We start from the raw sequence: 22,445 nt of genomic DNA, 5'->3' as shown, positions 1-22,445 counted from the left end.
TTTAGTGCTCATCAGACAGGCTCGAGGGCCTGCTTCACTCGACGCAGCCTCACTTGAGCAGCACTTCCAGCCACACGGAAACTCAGAGAGGTTCCCTGAACATCAATTCACCCCAGTACTGGCTGCTTTAGGCTCCAGATGAGGCACAGTTCTTCTAAGAATTGGGGGGATGGCTTGAGGAATTAAAAACTCAAAGGAGTCAAGAAGGGTCCTAAGAGATCGCAGTCTTGGGGACATTAAGGTCAATTGGTACAACACAGTCCACAAAGACAACTTTCTACATCCTCCTTTCGTGAGTTTCAATTATGGCCTTAAACACTTTCGAGCAACCACCAGTCTCTCTCTGTGTGGAACAAAGGAGTGTGAAGCAAAGCAGAGATGTACTGAGATAATCAGTCCAAAGGACCAGTGGACCTTAAACCTTCTTGGAACTCAACTTCCAGGACTCTTGAGATCAGAAGAACTAGATGGTGCCTGGCCACCACCACTGATCATGATAAAAGGCATCACAAACAGATGAGGAAGAGAACTGTTTAAAAAGGGATGTATGATTGGGTATTATTGTCATGACAGGAGTCCAGAATGAAGGCTGCATAGTGGAGTGGACTTGGAGGGGAGGGACTGTATAACAATGGAAGATTTTTTCTTTCACTTTTCAAGGTGAAGGGGGAACTGAGGGGAGAACGGGATGGGCAGGGAGAAAAGTACAACAATGAATGACTGGAAACCCTAAGTCTCTATAAACTTTCATTAAAATAATAAAAAAAAGAAAATCTGGAAATATATCTATCTCCCCAGCTTTCTGCCAGTGAGGCTCCTTACACCCTCGCTGTGCGGCCTGTGGAACGAATGCCGCGCGGTTTGGCGGCTTCAGTGTTACCTGGGAAGATGGGCGGGGAGTGTGATGGACCCTTTAAAGGCATCACAGAAGATGATCCTGGGGAGAGTGGGCCAAAATGTGGACCCAAACTCAAAAAGCTGGGTTTGCTGGTCCAAGAGAGGCTGGGGGAACACCTGAGACTACAGCACTTAAGTTATCATTCAAACCTGGGACGAGACTCACCTTGACGTCTAAACATTCCAATGACACACAAGTCTACAAGGTACCTAGTACCGCCCACTCCTTAAAGCAACCAACTATATGAGGTTAGCAGATTGCTTCAGCCCCATGGGAAAGTCTAAAGGCAAGGACAGGCAGGACAGAAGGACTGATGGGAATGAGAATTACTGGGAGGAAGTGTGAGAAAAACGAGTACACTGTCAGCACTGTCACTAATGAACCAGGCCACTTTCCAGAAGGCGGCTGGTGAGCAAAGTCAAAGGAACACCGGCTGATCCTCTGAAAGACATGCAGAAAGAGGGGAAGGATTAGGCCACAATTCTGGGAAGAGATGAGCAGAGCTAAGGATTCTCCCACAATTCTGGGAGAAGAAGCGCAGGGAAGAGCAGAGCTGCACAACACTGTAGCTAAGAAACCATTCCGACACCCGGAGAGGAAACACTGCTGGCGAGGAGGGCTGGGAGTGGCAGGCAGGGAAGGCCTTGGCCCCCTGCTGGGGTCCACCTGCCCACAGGCCCGCTTCAAAGATAATCACATCAAAGACAGCACAGTGGACAAAGCAAGGAGCTCAGGGAGAGACAACAGCAATCAGAAATTTAGGAAATTTTCAAGTAACATAATGTGTCTAATTGTTATTTTTGCTGTGTGCTGTAGAGCTGCAACCAACTCAGAACTGAACCTCCAGCAGGTTTTCAGAGGCCGTAAACAAGTACAGGAGGAGACGGCCCAGTCTTCTACAGAACAGCTGGTGGATTTGAACTGCATACCTTTGGGAATGCAGTACCACTTCCTACCACTAGGCCACCAGTAGTTATGGAATCCAACGAATAGCAAAAGGGGGCTAAAGAAAACCTTCTTCCTCACCTTATGTCCCAACTACTTTGCTGCAGTGACATCCTCAAAGCACAGATCTCCACCCCATAAAGCGAGAAACCACGCATGGCAAGACACGTGGCTCAGGCGGGTCCCGGTCCTGAATGGGCCATTAACTGATCAGGCAAATTACTCTCTTTCCTCCTCACCAATCAGGGCTAAGGATGAAACAGCAGCTACAACATCTAAGGTCAGGACTGACTGGTCTGTTCCCTGCTAAGTGGTTGTCCTATGGCTCTACACCCCACCATGCAGGAGGGGCCGCTGACAGCCACTGAGGAAGTCTGGGGTTACAACAAAGGCCATCCCTTAGGTGACAGAGGCAGACTGAGTCGTGAACACGACATTCCTGTCAACTGTCCTTTTCAAATCCTCAATACACTTATTTATTTGCCCAATTCTAGTACTGCCATGAAGTAGTTTGAGAACTGCTAATGTCCTGTCTGTGTCAAGAGTCTTCTACTCTAATTACACTGATGAGTTGGTTTTATTCTCATTCCGTCTCTAATACCCAAACACGCAACAGTGTCTACTACGTACATTACTGTATGTGTCTTATAATTACTTTCCTTTATGGCAGATTATGTGGGCCTTTCACCCATAGCACGGCTCGCAGCCTCAGCACTGCTGACGTCTGGGCCGACAATGCTTTGCCGTGGAAGACTGTCCTGTGCGCTGTGCAATCTCCAGCGGCAACGCCAGCCTCCACCCACTAGACGGTGGTGGCATCCCGCTCCCAGCTGTGACAATCACCATCATCTACTGGTCTTGCCAAATGTGCCCAGAGAGAAAAATGACCTGGGTTGAGAATCACTGATCTAAAGTAGTGGTGAGAATTTTCTTCGTGAAATAAATTTAAGTACAAAGGAAGCTGTTGGATATGAAATTACCGGTAAATGACAGTGCAGTGACTTCCGTCTGGGGCACAGACTGTGTGAACGAGGACCGTGTGCCCCCTGTACTCGGTTCCCGCTTGGCAGACAATGGGCTCCTGGTATGGGGCTCTCTGATTGCTATTACTTTTGTTGTGGTTGTGGCTCTTACGCACAGAAATGACAAGCGTGACAGGTGTCTCCCTTTGCCCCCACTCACCTTTGGGTTCTCCATCCTGACCTCTTCAATGACAGCTATGTCACCACTGTTGCTATCGATACAGTGGGAGCTGAAAGGGCCACTGGTGTCCGAGAAGCCACTGGTGTCCAGGTGGCCGTCCCCACCGACAGAGCTCCAGCCGGCTTTCTCTTCGCCAGCTCCCGAGGAACCAGCCAGCGGCTTCTTCATTGGGTTTCGGTTTGTACCCTTCCAGCCACCTGTGGAGGAGGGCAGAGGGAGAACCAATGACCTCTGGCCTGGTTAAGGGGAAAGTGAGAGGGGCGCTGAGGTTTGACTCTGACCAGAGCCGTGCTGAAGGGACCACACACTTCCATTTAGAGCCACTTCAAAAGCATCACAGTAGACATCGCAAAGAGCTCAAGTGCCCACTCTGAGCTGGACGCGGAACCAGTCAACTGTCCCCAGCACGACCTCAATGTCTTTAAAACCCAAGGAACTGAGGGGTCAGTTGATGACTGGCGAGAAGGAAGAGCCCACTTTTAAACATTAAAAACACACCAAAGAAATAAAATTCCCAAGGAAGAGTGACAACTCACAAATAGCAGCCGCAGACTCATGTCTATTTTTCCAAATTTAGAATTCTGTGACTTAGGTGGCACCATCAGACACTGGCCTGACCCCGAGGAGTCGTATTCGACTCGACAGCACACAACAACAACCACAACACCAGACCCTGAAGGAGGACAGTACCAAGGGCACACTCGAGCCTGTGCCAGGCCCCGACACTACCGGGAGGACGGTGGGGCCCGCCGGCGCTCCAGGGCCCGCCCTGCCCACTCCCCGGGTCTGGGAATGCTCCCTACCCTTGGCCGGTGTGGCTCGTGCCCTGTCCCCCTGCGACCGTTTGCCCTTCTTCCTGCTGCTCTTGCACTCCTCCTCACTGTCCGACTCGGAGAGGAACGCGTCTTCTCCATCAGGCAGGAGGGACTCCTCTTGCACAGAGGCCCGGCTCACAGTGGTCAGTAGCTCACCCCGGGCTTTCTCCCTCTCGTACTGACGGCTCAGATCACTCTCTTCTGCAAAAACGCAGGAGATGTACTTGGTGGTCCGCTGCCGACCCTCGTCTTCCATGAATCCCTGTGGGGTGAGACACAATAAGAAAGGACGTTATGATGCACATTCACGTGACCTGAGTGTTGACAGCACCTACAGCCTGAGGGGGGGGGGTCCCCGCCTTCACCTGTGTCTATCTTCCATCCTGTGCCTGTGAATGCCCCACCCTGACTTCTGTTACATCCTCAATGAGGAGAAGTTTAAAGCAGGCCAGGTGTCAACTGGGGGACAGAGCATCCATGACTCATGGGCAAGTCCCGGGTGAGGCTGGAGAAACTGAAAACAAGGCCACAAGAACCAAAATTTGATCTTGAGTTCATCCCACCCAATTTAAAAATCCCCTTAAGCACAGGTTTGAAGCACTGAACACCAAATACGGGAGACGAGATGAACTGTGGGATGATATCAAGGAGATGATCCATGAAGAGAGCAAAAGGTCATGACACGGACGGAGGAGGAAGAAAAAACAAAAACGGGTAGCAGAAGAGAACTTGAAAATTGCACTGGCGCACCGAGAAGCCAAAACAGAGAAGAGACGCTGATGTAAAAGGGCTGAGAAGATTCCAGAAGACAAAGCAAACTACTACAGTGGAATATGCATAAACCGAGAATAAAAAGGGAAGCACTCGCTTGACATTTGTAATGTTGAAGAAACTGAAAAGCTAATTCCGGCCTCAAGCTGCAATACTTAAGAGATGGTATGGGCAAAATCTTGAATGATCCAAGAAGCATCAAATGGAGATGGAGGAAATACACAGAATCACTGTTCCAAAAAGAGCTGGCTGACACGGAAACCTTTCAGGAAGTACCATGCGGCCAAGAGCCGGAGGGAAGGAAGGGAGGAAGTCCAAGCTGCAATGAAGACACCGGCAGAAAATAAGGCCCCAGGAAATCTGTATGAATGATTGGTTAGTGAACCACATCACTGTGGGAACTGTAACTCAGAGCATCCCGCAAACCTTAAGAATAAAACCAAAACCCCAGGCCTGTTTGCTGGCGAGTTCATTTTAACCCACGGTGGCCTGTGAATTACAGACTAGAAGTATTCTACAGGGTTTCTACAAAACAGATAGCCAGGACTTTCCTTCGCAGCATTGCCACGTGTCTGAGTCAACAATCTTAGGCTAGTTAGTGGTCAATCATAAACCACTTGCACCTCAAGGGACCTCTGCTGACAGCACCCCGGGACACAGTGCTCTGGGTGCTGCCACATCTTCGGACAACTCATTGGATTACAAGAAAATAAAAGCAAACCTAGTAAGGTGAGAGGGGTGTAAGAGGCCTGCTATGAGCAGATGGCGCCTGGAGAGTCCTCTGCTATCCTGACACAGGCAGGAGGGTGAGTCCAACTAGGCTATGACGCTGACATTACCTCAGAATCACGCCGCCTACAGATCCAGACGCTACTGCCTTCAGAAACTTACCTTGACCACTTTGAACCTCTGAAGAAGACGACACAGCATTCTTGCTTCGAGTTTCCCCACGTTCATAGCCACTCGGATTTCAGCTTGAGAAATTCCTTTGGTGCCTCTGCGTTCAACTGTATTAAAGAAGACACATGAGCTCCAATCTCTGCAAAGGAGGTGTTCCACACAGTGCCCATCAATCCCTCCCCATTTAAGCATGCTGTTAGGTGCCATCAGGTTGGAACTGACTCACACCGACCCTGACCATGACCCTGCAGTGGGTTATCGGGGGCTGTAAATCGCCCGGAAGATCCCCTGTAGAGCTGCGGGTGGGTTCAGAGCACCTGCCCCTCACCCCCTCGGTCACCAGCACTCCTTGACTGAAGCACAGTTGTGTTCATACACTGAGCAACAGAATACAACGCGCTGCTTTTCTCTCCCTTCCCCTCCGAGAATCTCTGCGTAATAACGGGAGTGGTTACCGGGCTGAGTGCTTCCTGTCTGACCACTAAGTGGCTAGCCATGTGCCGCTGCATTAAGTTCCGGCAGTGTCATTTTTATCCAGTGATAAGCTATGAGCTCATTCACAGAAACATCACCACCACTCCACCACCCCAGAAAAATCTACACTTTAAGAAAAAGAGAATAAAAATTTGAAATTTTTCATTTCTTGGTTGTGTCTGGCAGACTCTGAAGCATCAGGAAACCAATTATTGTCTGTCCTGTATGAGGGTCAAGCTCGCTGGGCCCCTGGATAGGACTACGGAGAGAAAATAACGCTGTTTGGCACTATACAAATGACCAGCATGCGGCTGTGCTCTGTAACTGGCTCTCTGGGTTTTGTCAGTCCTTGACCTTTTCAGTGTAGGACTAAGCTGGAACGGGCAACTTTATCAAGGAGCCTGGCTGCCAGGGCTCTAGCGGAGACAGTCCCATCCGCAAAGCTAATGAACTACAGAGCAAGCATCTGGTAGAGGTTTTTGAAGGTTCAGAAATCGTTCTCTTCTTATTTTCTGATGCATCTACCTGTGAAGCTTCCAGGTAAAATCAACCTGGATAAATGAAGGCCTTATCTTATAATATATACAAGCAAACGCCACAGTAAAAGAGAACTAGAATGCTTTCCTATTATATGGGAATAGATGAGAACATGAAAAACGTGGGGATGGAAGGGAATAGGATGTCTTTTTCCAAAGTGTTCTAAGAAAACCAGTTAGGGAGATGCTAAGAGTTGATGAAGTTGCCAAACAACGTCCTAAACGGGTGCACCATTCACCAGGGTGGCTTCCTGCCTGCTCTGGGGCAACCGCACAGCTGCCTCCCTCCAAAACTGGACAACTGCTGCTGTGAACAGGCTCCGAGGATGAAGAATGGGAACAGCCTGTGCTCCCATCTTAGCACTAGACTCCTGCATCCCTGCAGTGACGGTGACCCAGATGTAGAAGGCGGTAGGTGCTGTCAACCTTCACATCACACCGAGAGAGATGCTTCCCGAGGGCTTGCTGTGCACCAGGCGCTCCGCCCAGGGCTTGCACCCAATTCCTCATAGAGCTCTTATAATGTGCTGGTGCGGATAGCCCCATTCTACAGATGAGGAATCCAAGGCTCAGTGATTTTGCTAAAGTTAGTAAAGCAAGATCTGAATGTCTGCACCTTCCAGCAGAGCCCTCTCTAGACATGTGAGGAAACCGCTCTCAACTACACTGCTCAGGAGACCCACTCCACACATGTGAGGACAGGACGTACTGAGTTCGTAGGTTTGCGTGAGCATGTCCCGTTCAAACACTATGTCCACAGGGGGCAGGGCCTTGGATATGACCTCCTCGTCATCGTCGTCGTCCTGGTCATCTTCATACCTCCGCTTGAACTCCTTCAGCAGCTTGAGGCACCGGGCCATAACGTCGGTCCCTGGGAACACAAGCACAGGTTTGCCAGAGTGAACACAAAAAATATTGGAGGGAGGAGAGGCCGGGGATCCTGGCGTGATCGCAGCTGACTCGGCACAGCCGAAGAGCCGCAGAATGTCACGCACTTCTATAATCAACAGACACGATGTGAAAAATAACGGCAAGCCTAAGCCTACGGTGATCAAAAAGACGTGTGTATCTATGGGCTAGAACGGCGCAAGGAGGAACAAAAAAGACCTGAAATAGCTTTCCACGTGCTAAGTCATCGCATACTAACAATCTTGGAGAACTGGCAGAGGAAGAAATTCAAAGGGATCAAATCCGGTACTCAGGCTTCCAACAGCAAGAGGCAGACAGATGGAGTGACTCAAGGTGCGTGTCAGGTCTCCAACATGGAAGAAATGATTCTGCACTGAGAAATCCTATGATGGGGACAGTACACAGAACAACAGCCTTCAAAGTGATTCACATCCTTATCCCTGAACCTGGGACTGTGTCACCTGATTTCTTAGTCTCTGGTGGCCATGCAATGCTAAGCCCATCATCTATCATGGCGACAAGCAGTGAGGCCAACAAGCATTAGCAAGAATCTTGGGAGACTGGGATGTAGTGGAGCTTCCAGGTGGAGAGAGGCTCGTGTGCTCTGGGGAGGAGGGTAGGTATGTCCTGGGCCTGGGGCTTTCTGTCTCGATTAAAGGTAGCTCAGTTAATAGGACTGTTAGGCAAATTAATCCACCAACCCAGGATCCCAAACATGAAGAAATTGAAGGTTCTTACCAACCTCTGTGGCTGGAAATTGATAAAGCACGCAATTAAAAATTTTTTTGAGAATTACTAGTAATTAGAATGCAAGAGCTGGAAACAATGAAGTTGGAAAATACACCCTCGGTGACAGTAATGACGCTGAAGACGGCGTAATAGAATTCTGAAAGACCAATGATTTATTCATCAGTCCTGTCTTCCTTCAGTAGCATAAAATAGCGTAAAATAACACAGGAGAGAAAACACCGTTTTTCTTTAACCATAGGATCAGGCTTGCTTCTCATTTCCTGTGGTACCTGCGTGGGTTAGATGTGGACCTCATCAGATGGGACAAACAGGAATCAAATCTACCACAGTTGATGGAGAGACTCAGAATTATCAGAACGACCGCAGGGGCTGCCTAAAGAAACTCTCACCACTGGCTCACCCACAATGGGGAGCTGCATAAAATAAGTCCACAAAGATTTAAAGTGGTTTAAAGTAGAAAAAGTGTGCCCCAAGACCCACATTGCATCACATTTATTCAATCCATATGCTAAGCAAATAATCTGAGAAGCTGGATTATATGAAGATTATGACATCAAAATTCAAAGACTCATTAATAATTTGCAATATGCAGATGTCACAACCTTGCTTGAAGTGAGGAGGGCTTCAAACACTTGCTGATACAGGGGGGAAAAATTATCAGTCTGTCTGTATACTTTCAGGCTTAAGTCTAAATCAGACCCCAACATACAGAAAACAAAAATTCTCATAGCTAGAACAACAGGCCACATCATGATAAACGAAGAAAAGAAGGAGGTTGTGCAGTGTTTCTAGTTTACTTGCATCCCCAACCAAAATCCATGAAAGCAGCAGTCAGGAAACGAAGTGACATAGTGCACGGGATAAACGTTATGCAAAAAAACCTCTTTAAAATCTTAAAAATCAAAGTTGGCACTTTGAGAACCAAAGTGTATTCGAGGCAAGCCTTGGTATTTTCAATTGCCTCACGTGCATGTGAAAGCTGGATAATGAGAAGACCGGGGAAGGACTGATGTCTTTGATTTACGGTGCTGGCAAAGAATATACAGTATGGACTGCCCGGAGAGTGGACAGGTGGGTCTGGAAGGACGTACAGCCAGAAGGGTTCTCAGAAGTGAGACGGCCTTGACTTTTGTCTTGTTTTTTACATTAGGAGGCACCAGTGTCTGGAGGACATCACGCTTGGTAAAGCAGATGACCAGCAAAAGAAAAACAGATGACAACCCTTAACGAAATGGACTAACACAGCAAACGGAACAATGGATTGAAACAAACGACTACTGTTGAGGGAGTTCTGGTGGCTCAGTGGTAAGGAGCTGTGCTGTCAACCCAAAGCCACCCGGTTCAAATATACCAGCAGCTCTGTGGGAAAAAATAGATGCAGTCTCCTCTAGTGTGATTTACTGCCTCTGAAAACCCACTGGGGGGGTCAGCTATGGGTCAGTTTTGACAACAATAATTCTTTTAGAGAACAGCACAGAACTAAAAATAAATATGGTGTCCGGAGTCAGGACTTGAGGGCACCAACAACATCCTTTTTCTGCAAAATGTCTGGCCAGACAGTCCTCTCCCTGTAGTGTTTTGAGTGGTTTCCATGGATTATCAGACAGAAGAATCAGATAAGGAGTCACTACTTGTTGACCTAGCCCCTGGGCCAAGGAGGATGGGCCAGAAAAGTCTGGCGTGAAGCAGCTGGTGCCTGTATGGACAAAGCAAAAGGAACTGAGATGAACAGAGGACCAGCTGGCATGTGGAGTGGGATTTACTGCCCACCACACATTTGGCCTGAGGTAGATAAACTCAGCTTCCCTGGACTGGTGGATACCAAAGGGGCTTTTCCTGGATGATGTAGGTAATGACAAGAGCCCTTAGATGCTGGATGCAAGGCAATCAGATAAGAGATTGAAAAGATACTGTGCCCCAGGCTTGGACAATAAAGGAATGAGGTTATGGCCAAGGAATACAGCCGGTTTCTAGATGCTGGAAAAGGCAAGTGAATGGAAGGCAAGTGAATGGAGCCTCCCAAAGGAAATGAGCATTGCTGACAACTGGATTTTAGCATGTTGTTGTTAGGTGACAAGTAGAGTACTACTCAACCCTATCAACAGCCTGAACCCCGTCCCGTCCCCATCATCTCTGAAACACTCAAGCCCATTGCTGAAGTCACAGGTCTCACGGGGGTCTTCCTCTCATTCACTGACCAAGCATCTTTCCAAGCATCATGTCCCTTTCCAACGAACAGCCTCACCTACATGTCCAAAGCATGAAAGATGAAGCTTTACCATCTTCGAGTCTTCTCGGAGCACCCTGACTGCACTTTCCCCAAGACTATGTTTGTTTTTTGACAATACTCTTCTCCAGCACCACAACTCGAAGGGGAAGACAATTCAGACTTCCAACTTCCAGAACTGTTAAAAACGTACTAAGGCTTGTTGTTTCAAACCACTAGAATTTACCATTTTCTACAGTGGTAGTAGAGAGTAAATACAGATGGTTTCTCCATTAGCTTCTGTCGGCATGATTGGCAGGATGCTGTGGGAATTACCAAGAACGCTAGTCTCTGTGATCCAGCCCTCTCTCTTTTAGAAAATAGTGGTCCAAAGAGGACCTTCCCGCTTTGAGGGAAGTGAGGTCTGAAAGGCCACGCGCCAGCAATGCAAGCTGACTTCTGAGGGAGGTCGAAACAGTGACCCCCTCAGAGGCAGGGATTCTCCTGGGGACAAAGCAGGAAGCTTAGAGGTAAAGTTCACAAACTGTAAAGCGTCTCTATACCCTGAACTCATCAAAGATTTAGCACTGAGAATAAGGTTCAACTGTCAGAAAGAAGCCAGCCCAAAGTCCTTGGAGTGTTAGCCCAAGGCACAGCAGTTAGCAGAAGTGCAGGCAGCCTCCGCGGGCTCAGGCCCAGCGTGCAGCTGCCTTCCACTCCTCACAGTGACGGAGCAAGCATGCCCTCCTCCGTAAGAGAACAGACGCCGTCTCGGTACCTCCACTCCCGCCAGGTCCTCCCAGGTTCCCCTGGCTTTTACTTTTGACTTGAAGTTTCTGCCTTCTTTTCACCTCCCATCTCTCCTCTAACTTGGGAGCCTGGAGCAATCATAGGAAACAGGTCAGCGGGGGTTCTTGTGTCCAACCAAACAGGTTAACTATTGAAAGGTTTAGACAAACGAGCCGCATCTACTGCTGGCCTTCCTCCTCGCAGACTGAGGCAAGCAGCAGGGATTCACAGAACCTTTGCTGGGTTGTGTGGACGGCCAGCACGGCAGCAGAATGCCAACCACTAAGCATTCTCCATTTATCTTCCTCCGACCTCCAGTCAAGCCCTGTTTAACTCTTGGCTCTTCCCCGAAGAAGATGCTCACGGCAGCAGAGCACTGCTCTTCAAAATAAAAACACTACCATGTACTGAACATGTAAGAAGGCCTGGATGTCACTGTAAACTCTCTCCCTGAACAGACGAGTTACTCCTCGCCGCAGGAGGACCCCCATTTGACACGAGAATGCCGAAGAGTGAAGTAATGTGTTCCCAAGCCTTCCCTTCAGCAAGTGGAGCTGGGAGTCCCTAGGCTGGCTGGCGGTAGAGCCTGGGTATGAGACTTCTGACGATCTTTCTCACAATGCCATGGTGTCGGTTCTGACACATAGCTGAGCCTCCAGCAGGTTCCCAAGGCTGTAAATTGCTTCTCCTCCTCCCTCCCTCACCCCGACCCCGGCAGCAGCTAGATTCAAAATGTGGAAGAAGCCTCCTGGCCTTTGGGTTAGTTACTAGCACACTTCTCTGTGTCCCCAGAGTTCTCTAGACCTTTGATGACAATGGCCCTAAAAAGAAAAAAAGGCCAGTATCACTGAGTGCCTTCTGTGTGAGAAGCTGCAAAATAGTCTCCATGCTCTCTTATAGCCCAGAGCTTCTCTTCTATTCCTTTCTAACTTCCTGGGCTAATTAGCCAGGATAAGATACACAAGACAGCTCTCAAAATAAACACAAGTGGAATGGGAAAACGTGGGAAGAACCCCTTCCGCCCAGTGTTAACTCTTCTCTACCACTACACAACTGACACTTATCCCAGCATGGTCACATGGCATGGGGGACGTTGATCTTCACATCTGTTTCATATGACACTAGGGGGACCCAGGTTTTGCTATTTGGGGGAGGTGTGTATCTTGTTTCCATTTTCTGCACACAGAGGTCCAGTTTTGCCACCACCATTTGTTACAGAGGCTGTCTTCTCCCCACTTAACGGATTTCCTCTCTTTGGCAAAGATCAGCTGTCCATAGGTGGAGTTCTCAACTCTTCCCCACTGTCATTATACATCTGTCATTGTACCGATGCATAAAGGTTTTTCAAACTTTTTTATTTCTTTTATGGCATCTTAATTGTTCTTAATATGCCTCATTTCTCTTTATTCATAGCTTGCAGTTTTTAATCCTACTATTTGGTAAATTTCAGTGAAGATTATTCAATAATAATTTTTCATACAACCACTCAAATTTTGTTTAATAACACTAGTTATCACTGAGTAATGTAATTAATTGTGATGCTTTTGTTTACTTAGCTCCACAATCAGCACTCTTAGTACCAGCAGCCAGGAAATGAAAAGATGAATTGCACTGGGAAAGTCTGCTGTCAGAGACCTCTCCAAAGTAAAGTACTGAAGAGCAACTAGATCAGTCTGGAGACTAAGGTGCACCTGATCCAGGCCATAGTCTTTGCAATTACTTCCTATGCATCAGAGGGCTGGACCAGAATTTTGATCTTTGAGCTGTGGTGCTAGAGAAGAGTGTTGAATACAGCATGACTGCCAGGAGAACAAACAAGTCTGTCCTAGAAAAGATGAGTCTAGGCTGCTCCTTGGAGTCAAGGATTCTGAAGCTTCATCTGACATACTCTGGACATGCTGCAAACAGTGACCAGTCTTTGGAGAGAAACGTAATGCTCGGGAGAGGGTAGAGACACTGAAGCTTCATCTGACATGCATTGGACATGCTGCGAGGGACCAATCCTTGGAGAGGGATGTCATGCTTGGAAGGGTGGGGGGGCCGGCGCAGGAGAAGACCCTGAATGAGACAGATTGTCTCAGTGACTAGGGTAATGGAGGTTAGTGTGTCAGAGACAAAAGATTGGCACAGGATAGCGCAGGGTATAGGGCTGTTTGTACATAGGGTCACTCTGAGTCACAGATGACTTTATGGCACATAACAACAATCGCTGCAGGGAACTCTAGTGGCCTAGTGGCAAGAAGCTGTTTTGCAATCCCAAAGGCACGTGGTTCGAGGCCACCAGCTGCTCTGTCTCCTGTGCGATTAACTGCTTCTGAAACCCTCCAGAGGGTCAGCTTTGGGTCGGTTCTGACTCTATCATACACAACAATAATTATAACTTAATGTCTAAGCTACTTATTATAAAACTTCCAATGTTCCTTTACGTCATTTTAATGACCTTTAGTTTGCTGTATCATGTTTTAATTTTTACGTATTGAAAAAATCTGAAAGTACAGAGGTATTCCATTGAAGGTATCACACAGCTCACCCATTTAAAGTGGAAAATGTTTTCTACATATTCACAGCTATGTGAAACCACTACCAGAGTTAATTATAAACCTTTCCATTGCCTCAAAAAACAGAAACCTGTAACAATGAGCTACCACCTCTGTTTCTCCTCTAGTCCTGACAAAACCACCACTCAGCTACGTTGTCACTACCGATTTCCCTGTCCCAGACTTTCATTTCAATGAGATCATGGCCTCTTTCATTCAGGGTATTTTCAAGGGTAATCTATATTATAGTATGTTTCAGTACTTTATTCCTTCTTACAGCTGAGTAGCAATGCATTAAGGCTTCTTCGTGGTACAGTGTTTAAAGGTTAGTGGCCTGAACCTGCCAGCTGTCCTGGGTGAGAAAGACAAGCAGTTTGAGTCTTCAAAGATCTGCTAAAAATCTATGTGAAGCTCTGCTCTGTCCTTCAGGGTCTCTCTGTGTCAGAATGATCTGATGGCAGCGGGGATGAACATACCATATTTTATTGATTTGACTGTTGTTAGGCAGTTGGGTTGTGTATGCATTTTGGCTGTGATAAACATCTCATACACAAGTGTTCCTGGTGGTCAAACATTCTCAATTCCTCTAGATATATGCCTGGGAGCAGAACCCACCTGAAGTACTGCAGAAGAAAAGGCTTGGTGTTCTGCTCCCGTTAAGACCACAGCCAAGAAAACTCCATGGAGCAGTTCTGCTCTAAACCACACGGAAGGAATTAAGTCGCCGGCAATGAACAAGAACTGTTGTCTTATGCTGGTTAACTCTTATCTTCAATCATCTGAGGGCCTGCCAGACTTTTCCAAAGGTGCTGCCCCACTTTACCTTTCCGCCAGCAAGGAAGTGGCTAAAATACTCCCCCCCACCCCCTAGTACCGGTTATTGTCTTTCTGAGTCTAGCTATCCTCCACTTAAGCTCACTAACACTGAACTGCTTCAACTCAAGGTGACCCTCCACTGGGTTTCTGAAGGTATACATCGCAATGGGCGGAGACTGCCCAACCTTCTCCAGAAGCATTACTCCAGTGGATTCAAACTGCCATAAACGTGCAGCCTCTGGGTCGCCCTGCCACCCGCCCTCCCTCAGCCATCCTGCTGCTGCTGTGTACCACTGAGCCCCGGCTGACTCACACAGCTGGCCCTTCGCCTGGGCTTTCAGAAGCAGTAAATGGCACAGGAGCAGCTGGTGGATCTGAACAGGACACCTTTGGGTTGGCAGCACAATTCCTTATCACTAAGCTACCAGAGCTCCGTTCAGGAGTGATTAAGCATTTCATTGGACTTTGACTGTACTTCTGTGATACAGTAACTTTTCATGTGTTTCTGGATCATTTCTGTATTCTCAATGGAATATACGCCATCTTTTTATCGAGATGGAGGAATGACTTACATAGTCCACATATAAGCCCTTTATGAGACACAGGATTTGTAAATATTTGCTCCTATAAGTTGTCTTTTCTCTTTCTTACAGTTATCTTTCCAAGCACCAAAGTCTTTAATGATGATGAAATCTATGTTTTCTTCTATTGTTTGAACTTTTGAATATCCTCTGTCCAATTCAAAGTCACGAGCATTTACCGCTGTGTTTACTTCGATGAGTTTTACAGGTTTTGCTCCTGCATTTAGGCCTTGGGTCCATTTTTAGGCATGCTAGGAGGCAGGCATCCAACTGCATTCTGTTGCACTTGGTGATGCACGTATCCCTGCACTGCGTGAACAGACTAGCGTGTTTTTGCACATCTAACACACATGGTTCTACTTTTGCGTGTGTGACTGGCAGAACAAAGTGCAATGTGTGTAATATTTGTACAAAAATATAGTCTTCTTTTGCCCATCAAAGTTCTGGCACCCTTGTAAGAAAGTTCTATCCAGTCAGCTGCAGTTCTGAGAAGCAATAAACTGGGGGATCAATCTGGGGAACACTGCCATGTTAACCAAGTTAAATTTTCTGACTATATTATGAGATGGCTTTGCATTTCTTTAGATCTTTAATGTCCCTCAACAGTGCTGTGTTGTTTTCAGTGTGTATTTACACCTGCTCTGTTAAGTTGGCTTATTGATCTTTATGCTACTGTGGCATTGTTTTCTTAAATGCCTTTTTTTTTCTTTTCAAATTGCTTATTGCAAGAGTTTAGAAAGAAAACAGATTTCTGTATAATGATCTTGGAACTTTGCTGAACTTGGTTTTTACTTCGCTAAACTTGGTTTTGGTTTAGGGGTATTTTTTTTAAGAGTGGCTGAGACAACAGATATTGAACGTGGCTTCACCCTGCGGTCATGTCCAAAGCTAAGTTCACCCTCTCTGAGCCTGGCAAAACTCACTGAAGTGTCTGCTTCGGGCAGCCACCCTGGAGAACACAACCTCTGTCGACTGCTTCCAACACTGACCATTTTCAGAAGGATAACACAATGACCCTTTACTTCCTGTCCTTACTTTTATCAGCATATTTTAATAAACACAGGATCACTGGGAAGCACACACACCGCCCCCCCCAACACACCACATCACAAAACCAAACTGCAAAACAGATCAGTTCAAGGTGATTGCTTTCATTGCCAACATTTTTCTTGTGGGTTTTTTTTTCCTTTTGCAAAACAGATTCATGGCTGCTTTCTGTAATGCATTGGAAATTTGCCTGAATCCAAACTCTTTGTTTACAGATGTTCACACCTGTAAATTTACATGAAGTAATACATCATCTTTATTTATTATTTAAGCTTCTTTCCTCCATGATGCCTTAGAGGATTTTTATGTTAATTTTGCAAACTGGGACAACAAAGCTCATGGCAAAACAGAAATTGAAAACTGAGCATCTATGCCTTGTTTCCTGCAGAAGGAAAGTAACTGGGGTGGCACTTAATGAAATGAAATTTACCAAACATTTACTTAGCACCTACAGTGCATGCCTGGGTGGTGGTGCACACTGTTAATGTGCTTGGGTGTTGAATGGAAGACTGGAGCCTTTGTTTCACCCAGAGAACACTCCTAGAGCCACACTGGCATAGTGTGCAGGCTGCTAGACTGAGAATCCAAAGGTGGTGCCACTCTGGTGGCTGGAACCCTCTCCTGCTCCCTTGGGAGAGAGAGGCACCGTGTCTGCCTATTGGGATTCACGGTGTCAGAAATCCAGTGGAGGGTCGCTATGGATCAGAACCAACTCAATGGCCGAGCACAGAGCTACGACAGAATGAAGGGCTGCTGATGTAGTTCTGTGAAAACACCACGGAACACACTTCCACTTTGACACATGTGTTCAATTCGACGTGATGGCAACTGGTGGTTTAAACTCTAAGCAGACACTGCTGAGGCAGTGTTGTTGCTGGGTACCATGGAGACAGAACTGACCACAGTGGACCCTCCAGTGGGTTTCCAGAGACAGTTAATCACAAGGGAGGAGAATGCCCATCTTTCTCCTGCAGAGCAGCTGGGAGATTCGAACTACAGGCCTGTGGGATTGCAGTGCAGCTTCTTACCGCTAGGCCACCAGAGCTCCCTGCAGTGGCATTAGAGAGATAAAGGATATGGCCACCATCATCAATACGCATGGCTTAGCTGAAAGCAAGCCCCCTAACTAAGGGCTGTACATGTGAGAGAGAGCATCTAAAACTTCAGAACGCAATCAAGTGCCTGTGCTCTTAAACCCATAGGGCTGGAGGTCCTGTAAGTGCACTGTCCTTAATACCCAGTGTGTGTCTCTGTCACGCTGAGTCTTCTCCCACTGCCAGGCCAAGGCCAGCTCAGGCTGCTGTGTGGCCAGTCCTATATCAGATAGAATACTTATGGTTGATTGGAGAGAGCTGGACAAGCTCCTCCTGTGTGATACAGAACCTCTGAAAACCCGCCAGGGGAGCAGCCATGAGGGGGTCCCCAGTCTCAGGGCTGAGGACGGTGAAGACAGACAAATGTTTGAGGCCGAGGCAGGGAACATCACAGAATGCGCAGGCTTTGGGCAGGTTACACAGCAGGTGAGGGCAGGAAGAACTGGTGAATGGAGAAGGTGGAGCCCCAGCTAAAGGGGTAGCTCTCGACCTAGCCAACCAGTGCTGAGGAAACACTTCAATGGAGCCTAATCTTAGCTGCGCAGAGTACAAAGTCTTGACTGTTTACATGAACAGATTTTTTTTTTAATTGGGTGACTTTGTTATTTTTTTAAAATTTTTATTAATTTTTGTCTGTGTGTACCGTCAAATCAGATCTGACTGGTACAGGAGATTGTTACTCTTCTCCACCAGAGCATCTGGTGGATTTGAACTGTGCACCTCTGGGACTGCAGTGCAGCTTCTTGCTATCAGAGCTGGCCTGTTTACATGAATGGATTTCTAAAGGCCAGCAACAGAGCTGTGTGACTTTGTAAGTCACACAAAACACACTGATTTCCAAGTCCAACCTAAAACCAGAACCTGAAACCATTTCAGCCCACAGCACCCTGCAGGGCGGAGCACATGGCCTCCAGGGCAGTGAGCTTTATGGAAGCGATGCCACTTCTCTCCCAAGGTGGGGTAGGTAGGTGCGAACGGCGTACTTTTCAGTTATTTATCAACACTGTGACACAGGCCATTTATTTGGGACTCTACTGCTATTATTTCCTGCAAGCCTTACAACCTCACCTTAGAAAGCGGAATTAAATGCAAATGAAGTAACTGAGGTTTGTTGTGCTGTTTGCCACTGAGTAGGAACTGACCCACAGCTGACCCTCCAGCAGGTTTTCAGAGGCAGTTAATCACACGGGAGGAGGGTGCCCACCCATGGGGCAGCTGGTGGATTCGAACCACGTGCCTTTGGGACCACAGTGCAGATTCTGACCACTAGGCCAACTGACGTTTAGAGGGATCAGATAACTTGATGAAGGTCATCTCACCCAAAGCAGTAACCTAAGAATTCTAACCCAGTGTTATCTTACTTCAAAGTACCTTTTTTGTTGTTGCTGTGTACTGTTCAGTTGGAACCAACTCATAGCTGATCCTCCAGCATCTGTTCAGAAGCAGTAAATTACACAGAAGACGACTGTCCGTCTTTCTCTTATGGAATGGCTGGCAGATTCGAACTATATGCCTTTAGGTTGCCAGTGCAACTCCTTACCACTAAGCCACCAGAGCTCTCCTGATGTCTGTCAAGGACATCTTTGCGTTTCAGTTTGAACTTGTTGGGGTTCTCAATGGAAGGAGAGGCCTTTCTCTGCTGTTGCCGGCCTGCTCATTGTAAACTGCTCTCGAGGCACTTCCTCTTTAAAAATAAAATTACTCCAGCCTGTGTATTTTCAGTGTTGTAAAAATAACCAGTCAGGAAACGAAAACAGATTCACAGAACATTACTATTTCAGGCATTCAGAACATCTTAAATCCGTATCAGATGCCCGGAATCCTCTGACAATTTTATCTCCCAGAACCTCCCAGTTCTGTGCACCTTCTCTTTCTTGCCACAACTCAATTAATTGCTGTTGAGTTGAAAACTACTCATAGCTGACCTCCTGAATGAGTCTTTAGAGGCTGTAAATCGTATGGGAGAAAACAGCCTATTTTTCTTCCCCAGAGCAGATGGGAGATTTGAACTGTTTGCCTTTGAGATGGCAGCACAACTCCTTACCCATTAGGCCACCAGAGCTTTCTAAAGTCATCCTGGATGATTCAATCTATTAGGATGTCAATACTGCCAAAAACAATCCACAGATTTACAGAGTCCCTGTCAAAATTCCACTCAATAGCCTTCTTCGTAGAAACTGAAAAACCAATCATCAGATATATAGAGAACTGCATGGGGCCCTAAGCCAAAGAAACGGTGAAAAAGAACAAAGGAGAACTCACATTTACCAATTTCAAAACTTACTACAAAGTAGGGAGCTCTGGTGGCCTCGTGGTAAGAAACTGTGCTGTCAATCCAAAGGCACATGGCCTGAACTGACCAGCTGCTCTGTGATAGAAAGATGAGTAACTGACTACTGTGGGATTTCCTGCCTCTGAAAACCCACTGCCGGGTCAGCTACGGGTTGGCTCTGACTCGAAGGCACACAGCAACAGCAGCAGCAGCAGCAGCAGCAGCACCAACACAGGCATTCCTAAATGGGGATACTTGCTGGAGGTTAGAACTACTTTCATTCAGCAAACACTTCCTGAGCACTTCCTACACAGAAGGTCTTAAGTTCAATGGACATGTGGAATCACCCTCACTCAAGGCAGAGTGTGCAGAGAGAAAGGCTGAAAGCTTAGAAGAGAAAATGTACAATCAATCTGTACAATCAATCCGTCATAAGCAGAGACTGTGCCATTACCTTTCTTTGTCTTACAGGGTCCACGTTCGGGGTGAATTTCTTGTAAAGGACGAGACACCACCTTAGCCAGTCCAGCACTCAGCATGTACTGGTACAAACGCTTGAAGGTCCGTTCACACAGCCCCTGCCGAAGGAAAGTGTAAAAGCTACTGTTAGGAACAAGTAAGGTATTTACAACTACCAGGGTCACATAAGCAAGCATAAGCATGGGACATGACAAAGTACTGTTCTACTTAAAAAACAAAACAAAACAAACAAACAAAAAAAACAAAGAAAAAGCTCCAAACAGTTCTAGAAACAACTCAATGCTTCTGAGGCAGCTGATCCCCTACTGAGTTTTCAGAAGCTGTAAATGCACAAGGGAAGGCTGCCAATCATTCTTCCACAGAGCGGTTGATGGATTCAAATTGTGTGCCTCTGTGTTGGCATCGCAGTGCCTTAACCACTAGGCCAACAGGGCTCAAACAATTTTATAAAATAAATTCAGTCCAAAACGATTTTTGAGTAATTTGAAAAATAAAGTTCACCTCCCCCACCTTAACTCACCAAGGCTCTTCGAGAGCATTAACTAAGTTTATTTCATGCATCATAAGATTTGTGTTTTCAATTTATAATTTACCACATCATAATGTGAACCTTTATGATTATGTCCAAAATGAACACATTTTATTTGTTCTTACTACCACTAACGTTCTTAAAATGTAAAAAACTGATTACTTCTTTAATAATGAAAAAAAAATTTCTTTTTGTTTAATAATATAGTCTACTACCATCTTACAAAACTCTATCAATAAATCTGTTCATCTTTGAATTCATTTACCAAAGTAGGGGGGGAAAAGGTTTAATTCAATAATGAAATTGCAAATTATTCACTGTAATACTGTTTGTAATAGTAAATGATCAGAAATAATCCAAATATTTATTAAAATGGGACTGGTTAAATAAATGACATCATGAGCAAAAATCCAGCCATAAATAAAAAGGGGCAAAGAGTGCAATGTAAATGCATGAAGAGCAATGTAAACTCTTGAGGGAACAAAGTGAGCAGAGCAGGAAGGTTCTACCTTGTGTTCAGGAGGGGGAAGAACGTTCAGTTAAAGTGGTCCTGAAAGGCTACTCAGCGTGAGAATGGAGACAACTGGGGTAGAGCGAAGAGACTTTTCAATGGACACCTTTTCATGTTGCTTTGATTTTTTTTAATCAAGTAACTCTATTTGTCGCACTGTTGCAGAGTTGAAAACAATCCACAGCTGCCCTTCAGTGCATGTCTGAGGCTGGAAAGCAACTGCCCAGCTTTCTCCCACGGAGCTGCTGGGGGATTCAAACTGCTAGATGGGTGGCCTTCGGGTTAGCGACACAATTCCCTACGGTGTCAGCCACAAGCAGAGCGCCTTATGAACACCCCCCGCCCCCGTCCTCTCTCACGTGACAGTGCAAAACACAGAGAAAAAACTCACTTTAAGACAACGTTTATAGATTCACAAAGAATGCGTCTGTGAGGCCAAAACAATGATTTCTATTTATCCTATCACTTATACACTCTATGGTTTAAAATTAGCAATACTGTGCATCACGGTTGTCCCCTTATGCTGTGTTTACTTAATCTACATAGTGAACAAACTCCCTGAGACACTTGACTATTTGAAGACTGCGGCATCAGATTGGGGGAAGTTTCATTAAAACCCATGGTAAGTAGATGATATAGTCTTGTTTGCTGAAAGCAAAGACTTGAAGGACTTATTAATGGAAAACCAAAAAATATAGCTTTCAGTATAGATTATGCCTTAATGTCAAGAAAACAAAAATCCTCACAAATGGACCAATAAACAACATCATGATAAATGGCAAGAAGACTGATGTCAAGAAATTCATTTTACTTGGATCCACAACCAACATGCATGGAAGAAGCAGTCAAGAAATCCAATGTTGCATCGCATTGGCAAGTGTGCAGCAAAGACCACTTTAAAATGCAAGAGAGCAAAAATGTCACCTTGAGGACTCAGGTGTGCCTGACCTAAGTCATGGTATCTTCAACTGCCGCACGTGAGGGTGGGGCAACTTGGGTGGTACAGTCCCTATAGAGATGCGCTGCAAACCCAGAGGCAGGCAGTGCAGTCTCCAATCATCTGATGGCACGTGAGGCTCTGCGGGAAAAAGATGGGCAATCTCTTCCCCCTGCAATTTACAGCCTCTGAAGACTGTTGGTGACTGCCGAGTCAGAACCAACTCAACAACAATGGGCCACTGCCGTGTGTGCGTGTGAAAACTCGATCATGAATAAGGAAAACTGAAGAAGTAATGACTGAATTGTGATGCTGGCAAGGGATACTGAAGACACCAAGACATCAGTCTTAGAAGCAGGGCAGTCAGAACGCTCCCTGGAGGTGAAGGCGGAGAGACTTGGTCTCACACGCTTTGGGAATGTTATCTGGAGTGGTCAGTCCCTGG

At 46.4% G+C, this 22,445-nt stretch overlaps 1 protein-coding gene across 1 annotated transcript in view; it reads right to left on the bottom strand.

The window, feature by feature from the left end:
• GTF3C1 (general transcription factor IIIC, polypeptide 1, alpha 220kDa) overlaps window positions 1-22,445 on the bottom strand; it is an 89,853-nt gene that overhangs the window by 42,805 nt on the left and 24,603 nt on the right. The window contains exons 6-10 of the mRNA XM_006896631.1: window positions 19,998-20,121; window positions 7,252-7,413; window positions 5,524-5,639; window positions 3,850-4,123; window positions 3,026-3,243 (exon numbers count right to left, since the gene is read on the bottom strand). Coding sequence (XP_006896693.1) covers window positions 3,026-3,243; window positions 3,850-4,123; window positions 5,524-5,639; window positions 7,252-7,413; window positions 19,998-20,121 — 894 coding nt within the window. The remainder of the gene's footprint in view (window positions 1-3,025; window positions 3,244-3,849; window positions 4,124-5,523; window positions 5,640-7,251; window positions 7,414-19,997; window positions 20,122-22,445) is intronic.

Source organism: Elephantulus edwardii, unplaced genomic scaffold, assembly GCF_000299155.1.
Source record: "Elephantulus edwardii isolate Elephantulus edwardi_28Jun2011 unplaced genomic scaffold, EleEdw1.0 scaffold00186, whole genome shotgun sequence".
NCBI classification, from domain to species: Eukaryota; Metazoa; Chordata; class Mammalia; order Macroscelidea; family Macroscelididae; genus Elephantulus; species Elephantulus edwardii.
Note: the sequence above shows the minus strand (reverse complement) of the source record. Positions and strands in the feature narration are given on the sequence as shown.